Genomic DNA, 7,108 nt, shown 5'->3' on the forward strand with positions numbered 1-7,108 from the left:
TAATTGATATATGATCAAGAGGATTAGATAGACCATGCTTAGGAAAGACGGATTGTACTACACCCTAGTTTAGTGTAATTTAGGTAGACAGTCCGTGCCAACCGAAGATGGGTTATACTATTCCATTGATTGTGTGTATATCCTATTAAAGACGTAGCTAGTCTATGCCTAGGGAAGACGGGTCGTACGGCATCTTAGTGGTTAGGTGGACGGTCCGTGCCAACCGAAGATAGATTATACTTATTCTTTAGAGGTAATTTCTTGACAACTCGAGTGAGACGAGCCCTTTATCATGCATAGTATGAATTTTCCTTGTTAATTTATGATTGACCATTGTTATGCGGTGAGTGGTGAAATCAATCCCCTATTTTTTATCTCATCCCTATTATCTTTAAATTTATGTCTTTTACTTTTATGCATTTATTTTTATAAAACAAAAATCAAACATATTTTAAATTAAGTTATATTTAATCTCGATAAGCTTGATAATAATACATACGCAGTCCTTGAGGTTCGACACCCTCAACATAGCCCTATCCTATAAGGATTCGTACTATTGCGAGTGGTAATTTTATTATTGATATATTTTGGTAAACAAAAAACCACATCAATAACCAAACATATTGATGTCAAATTTTTATTATTTTTTTTTATTTTTTTATTTTTTTGAGGTTATAAATGATGCTAAAATCAATCTTCAGTCATGTACGGTTTTTTTAACTTTTTTATGAAGAGATTCAATCTTCACCCAAAAATGCAAGGAATAACATTACATAAGATTTCTTTTAATTATATTCCCTTCTATATGCTCTTCTCAGCTTTCTTTTCGTCACCTCTACGGACCAAATTAAAATGAAAATTGCTACACTCCTATTATCACTCTCACACTCCTTAATATGACAGTGAAAATTACTATTGAATTTTGGATAAATCACTATTAAATTTTGAATTTAATAGTGATTTTCACTATCACGTTAGAGAGCGTACATTTAAGAGTATGTAAACGAGAGCGTGTGTAGCATTTCTCAACCAAAATTCGTTCAAAAAATTCCATTACAATTAAGTACTACAATATACGAAGAAAGAGGAAAATGAATGCCAAGTCAAAAGAATCGCTAGTTAGCTAAATTATAGCCTGCTGGAGACAGCCTTTAATTTGCAAGTGTCTGATAAAGATTATTTTTACATTCTACGTTGAATTAATCCATACACTATCACAAGAGCGATGATAAGGGAATGATCAATATGAGGAACAACCTCCAAAGCCACTACGTCGTCTCCGAGCAGTACTCCAGAAGATGATTGCTTTCGCTTTGCCTGCACAAAATCAAGTGCATCGATCAGGGAAAAATGATGTATCGGTTGAGTGAGAACTTGAACAACCGATCTCAACCAAATTAAACGAGTTGGCCATTCGAGCCGACTCTCGGAAGCTTTCAGCAAATAAATTAACCAAAGCTCACCTCAGCAACAACATCCCCATCGACGTCTACTATCCTGAATGCTGCTTTGGCAGCCAATCTAACCATCCAATACTTGTCATACCCTACTGTAATTCCACAAGCTACATCTCCCCTAAGCATTCTGCAATACTTTTTGACTTGAAACCACGGCTTTTCCTTCTTTATGCTACAACTGCTCCATCTATAACCATCCCAACATCCAAAAGCTTGTAATTTCTGCATAATATACTCAAAATTTGAGAGACCCAATTAAGGTGCATGTGGCTATCATAAAAAAAAACCCCAATAAAGTTAGAGCAAAAACAAAACAGAAACAGAAGAACAAAAACAAAAACAAAACAAAGCAAAAGGCAAATTTGTTCTTTGTCTTTTGTTTTCGTTTTTCAGAACAAAAATATTGAGAAACAACCCAAAACACAACTAAAAACACAAAACCAGTTTTCCCATTTATGTTATATCGGAACACGTTTTCAAACCAAAAACAAAAGGTAGCCCCAAAACACATCGACAAACATACAAATTTTCTCAAGCAGCGGAGTCGGGGGTGGGGTAAAATGAAAAGTCTCATTTCAAATCTTACCAACAAATTAAGCTAATCGAAAACCACGATATAGTTCTCATTATATATTCATGTTATATATATATATATATATATGCTACCTTCCGACGAATGGTGAAGAGAACTTTTCCTCGCAGATCCATGAGATGAACTTCATTGCTGCATTTCTTGCCGTAGTTATCAACGCGATAAACAATCTCACCCTTGGAATTGAAGACAGTGCAACCATATGAATGAAAGAGAAGGGATTTCATCCATACAGTGAATGTTTCTCCTTTTGAAGTCATGTAGGAAGAAGCCGCGCGAGGGTATATAATATGGGGATATATCTTAGCCATTAATAGGAGCATATAATTTGTGGGGGTTTGGAGATAAGTTGGTCTAGAGAAGATTATTTTTAAGTTCCAAGATATTTGGTGGGCGACTTCAATCTCATTAAATAATTTTATATGACAGTTATAAAGGCAAATATAACGACTTGTATATTAAATCTTCTGGATTAATGCTGTTTTTTTCTTTTCTTTTCTTTTATCGTATTGGTTCATTTGAACCATGGCTAGCTTGATACCATATGATCACTTTGTGGAGGAGCACTTCCCCTATTTTGATTTGTTAATCTTTCCAGCAAAAACAGATTGTCCCTTGATATAAGAACACATAAAAATTTAAAGGGAGAAAGCATGAAATTAAGCCACATATATTTTAAGTGGTTCAACATATAGCCTACGTCCACACATTATAATATTTTTTGCTACATTTTTCCTTGATGATTTGATTGTATACGTACAAGACTTTATTTATAGAGAAATAGTCTAAACATTACACGTCTTTTCTACTTTTACATTTAGAGGATTTGCGAATCCTTCCTGCTTATTCAAAAATTTTCCATGGCCGATCTCACAACATCAAGATACTTGATAATCGGAGTTGAAACGAGGGTTGAATCTGGTACAATAAAGCTACTATACATGTCACTTCGTTACATTAATGTGAGAGGCCGGAGACCTAAGTCATTCTCTACTCGAACACCTATCTGAATAGGTGAAACCCGAATAACCTAACTCTTGCTTAATGTTGCTCATTACACGTTGCACGGGATCCCAATTTTAGTCCAGCGTGGCGAAGTAGTTGACCTGGACAGAAGTTTCTCACCTAAAACTTAATAAAAAAAAAAAAAAAAATACATGTTTTAGGAATGTCTCATTGTGAACATTCCTAGAGCAGGCCCTACTCTCTTTCAATGAGTGTCTGACTTTTCCTTTATAGATTTTAATAGAGAAGCACTTAGAAAGGTATCTAGTATCTTTAAGGTTGTTGATGTCATGCCGAATATAAACATTTTACCTATAATTTTGTCCTTATAGTCCAAAGGGGCCGGGTGACTTATTTTAAAACCAATTTTTGATTCTTTTACTCTATGTTTCTTGTAATCCCAACTTTTCAAAAAAAAAAAATATATATATATATATATATATATATATATATATATATATATATATATATATATATATATATATATATATATATATATATATATATATATATATATATATATATATATGTTTCTTGTAATCATGTAAAAGAAACTAAAATTAATTAATGTGATAATAATACTATTTCTCTAATCCAAATCCTTGAACATGTACACGGACGTGAATCGTACATAGATCTCATCTAATAATATTAGAATTCCATAAATAAATTCATTTCTCAAATACACTTTTACCTGTTTGGAATTGCATATATGCCTTGAGAAATAAATATAGCTTGTAAAGTCAAAAGGAGATCTTTAAAAAAAAAACTTCATTTTAAAGCTTTTTCATAGGTGCGTTTTGTCATTTTTTTTAAAAGCAAAAAAGTCAACAAAATGCTTTTTGAGTTTTATTATTATTATCAGATAGATTAACTGTTTGTTTGATACAACTTTTAATGTACTAAAAATATCAGAAGAACTTCATGATTTATAACTCTTAAAATTTTATCCATTTTGAAAGAATGTATCTAAATTTTAAAACGTCTCAATTTAAGGTATTCATTTTTCAGAAAGTTTCAATCTTAATCATCTGTTAGAACTTTCTAGTAAATCCTGTCAAAATTCTCAAAATACCTCTCATTTTTTTTAGAAAAAAAAAATTGTTAGGATTTAAGAATCGGTTAGAATTTAACGGAATTTGCAAAAATACTCATGCCTTAATCTTTGAAAATTTTTATAAAATTTTTTTTAAAAAAAAATAAAAACAAATGTATTTTAAGAATTTTGATAGAATTTTCAAAAATACCCATACTATGGCATGCCTTGATGGTTGCCATGGCTTGCCACTACTTGCCTTGGTGGGTGCCATGGCATGTCTTGGTGGGCGTCATGGCATGCCATAAGACTTCAACATGTGCCACGATGCTTTTATTCATTTGAAAATCACCTAAATTATGCTTCTAAATTCTTTATAGGACATTTGGAATGTGTCCCACACTTCAACTCCTATTTGACAATCCATTTTCTAATTTTTTTGATATACAATAGTCGATCTAGTAACTAGCTAGCATCAACTTCACTCCATTCCCAACTGAATGGACCAATTCCTTGTAGTCATTGCACTAACCAGTAACCAAGCATGCATGACCTCATTTAAATGGGTCAATTTCGGTCCATTCCCAACTGAATGGGCCAATTCCACTTCTTGTATCCCACTAAACAATAATCTAAAGAAAAAAGAGGGGGGGGGGGGGGGGGGGGGGGGGGGGGGTGGGGAAACAATTATCTAAAGAAGTTCATAAAATAAAACCTTGTGCCGGTGACCCAACATATTTTGTTTATATTTGTTTATGAAAAACCCTTGTCCAAGTAAGGCTACAAAGAACAACACACCAATCTTTTGATTCAGAAGTTGAATATGCTCTCAAAGATACGAGAGTTTATTTATTTAATCATTTATTTAATATTTTAAATATTTTTTTTACATATGGGATCAAACTCATTTTTTAATAGGTGATGTTCAATACGTGAAATATTTAATTAAAATGTGAGGTAAATGATAGAATCGAGATTCAAACTTATGACTTTTAGCTCTCATATAATGCTAAATTACAACTTAATTATCTCAAAAGTTTAATAAACCTAAAATTAAAATAAAATAAAAAAAAAGAGAAAAGAAGAAGAAGAATAAGAAATAAATTTAATATTTAATGAATACTTTAACTAAGAATATCTATATGAAAATTGACACAAACTCAAAAGTAGCTGATCAGGTTTAATATATGTTTTCTTTTTCATGTTTAAACCCTTGATATTCCTGAGTACAGACTTCGTGAGAAAAGTCTTGGAGGTAGAATGTTCATATTTTACCCTTTACCTTTCACCATGCATATTCTACATCTTTATTTTAAGGAAGAAGGGACTGTTCAAACATTCTTTAAGAAAAACAAAACAAAAAAATACATTTTTTAATATTTAAAAAAAAAAAATCACTGAAAAACTGCAGAAGGTCAACAAACAAGACAACCATTTTACATTCTTATCAAAGGCGACAAAACTCACCTTGTCTTTTCCATCGGCCATCTACTTTTGCTTCTAATTCATATTTTTCATTACTTTTGAAAAAAGTACTTAAATTTAAAAAAGCGTAAATTTTGGGTATTCATCTTTCAATTTATTTATTTTTTTTTTAATTTCAACCCTCATTTAGAATTTTTCGTTAAATTCTATCAAAATTTTCAAAATAACCCTGTATTTATTTTTTAAGAAAAAATATAAAAAATTTCAAAGAACCCTGGGTATTTTTACAAATTTTGTTAAATTCTGACCAATACCTAAATCTTAGCAATTTTTTTTCTTTTTTTACCATAAAAAAAAAAAAAAAAAAAAAAAAAAAAAAAAAGGATAGTTTGGAAATTTTGACTGGATTTGAAGAAAAATTCTAACGGATTGCTGAAATTGAAAGATGGATACCACCCTAAATTGACACTTTTTAAAGTTTGAATACATTTTTTCAAAAAGTGTTGAAAGATCATGAGTTATAAGTAAAGTTCTTATTTATATATATCAGCGGGACTTAAAGACAAAAATGCCAACTTTTTCGGAAAAAGTAAAATCTGGCCAAGGGTTTCAATTTAGCATGTGTCTATCAAGTTACATCTTATTTTCAAAAAGATGAATATAAATTCCACTTATATGCGGAATCTCTATTAGTGGAGTAATTCTGTGTATAGGTACATTAAGTGTCTATCTAGTGTCCATCAAAAAATTATGTGGCTTTTAAAATTACCATTTGAACAAAATCATCATTTAATCAATCACACGCTCAATAGTAAATTTAAAAGTCACTTCATTTTTTATGAACACTTGATAAACACTTAATGTATATGTAGAATTACTCTAGCTAGTCCTATTAGTGCTTGACAATTGATAATACGCTAGTCATCACTATCTGTTGATACAATTTTCAGCATGAGACGTGTTGCTTGATGATTCGTCTTGTTCTTCATGATCTACAAAATAATAAAAAACTGCATCGGGGGGTGCCGACGATCCCCCTCTGATACCTGAGTCAAAGAATATTGATTGTAATTTCAAAGCGATAGTATGCTTGAGATAATTGAGTATAGAGTTATACCTATTATAAATATGTATTTTTAGGCTTAGAGGTAGCAGCAAACCTGGCTAGTTGACCTAATATCTTTTAAGGCTTTAACTATGGGCTGATCATAGGCCTGGTGGCCCACAACCTTTCTGAGTTGATAATTTCCTTAACACTATCTATTATTTTTTATATCTGGCCCTAATGAAAGCTTAATACTATGTTTAATATACAAAGTTTTATTTAAAATTGAGTTTTAAGAAAAAAAAATTAATTTAGTATATTAAATTAGCATGTGTTTCTAGAGCATGTAATTCTCACATATATACCTTATTAAAAATGCATGTGAAAATTATATACTCTAAAGCCCATATCGATTTCATAGGCTAAATTAGATGAATTTTTCTACAAATTCAATTTAGAATAAAACTTTATTGTGATTTGGTGGTGGACTGGGGCATGATTTGGAGATTACCGGTTTGGTAAAGAGTTTTATTGTACGCGGGTTTTTA

General features: G+C 31.2%; 1 protein-coding gene across 1 annotated transcript; it reads right to left on the minus strand.

Annotated features, from left to right (window-relative positions):
- Positions 1-1,020: 1,020 nt before the first annotated feature.
- On the minus strand, positions 1,021-2,365 carry LOC133855046 (protein LURP-one-related 4-like). Its single transcript, XM_062291339.1, has 3 exons — positions 2,124-2,365; positions 1,464-1,679; positions 1,021-1,317 (listed from the first exon to the last, which is right to left on the minus strand). The coding sequence occupies exons 1-3, from the start codon at positions 2,358-2,360 to the stop codon at positions 1,183-1,185; spliced, it is 588 nt and encodes a 195-aa protein (XP_062147323.1). The 5' UTR covers positions 2,361-2,365; the 3' UTR covers positions 1,021-1,182.
- Positions 2,366-7,108: the final 4,743 nt, after the last annotated feature.

The sequence above is a fragment of the Alnus glutinosa genome, chromosome 13 (genome assembly GCF_958979055.1).
Source record: "Alnus glutinosa chromosome 13, dhAlnGlut1.1, whole genome shotgun sequence".
Taxonomy (NCBI): domain Eukaryota; kingdom Viridiplantae; phylum Streptophyta; class Magnoliopsida; order Fagales; family Betulaceae; genus Alnus; species Alnus glutinosa.

Excerpts from the sequence above, each read along its gene's own strand:
- LOC133855046 (XM_062291339.1), bottom strand. The coding sequence starts at position 2,360 with ATGGCTAAGATATATCCCCATATTATATACCCTCGCGCGGCTTCTTCC. Across the intron at positions 1,680-2,123 it reads TCTTCACCATTCGTCGGAAG|AAATTACAAGCTTTTGGATG; the intron begins GTAGCATATATA and ends TATATTATGCAG. Across the intron at positions 1,318-1,463 it reads ATGGGGATGTTGTTGCTGAG|GCAAAGCGAAAGCAATCATC; the intron begins GTGAGCTTTGGT and ends GATTTTGTGCAG.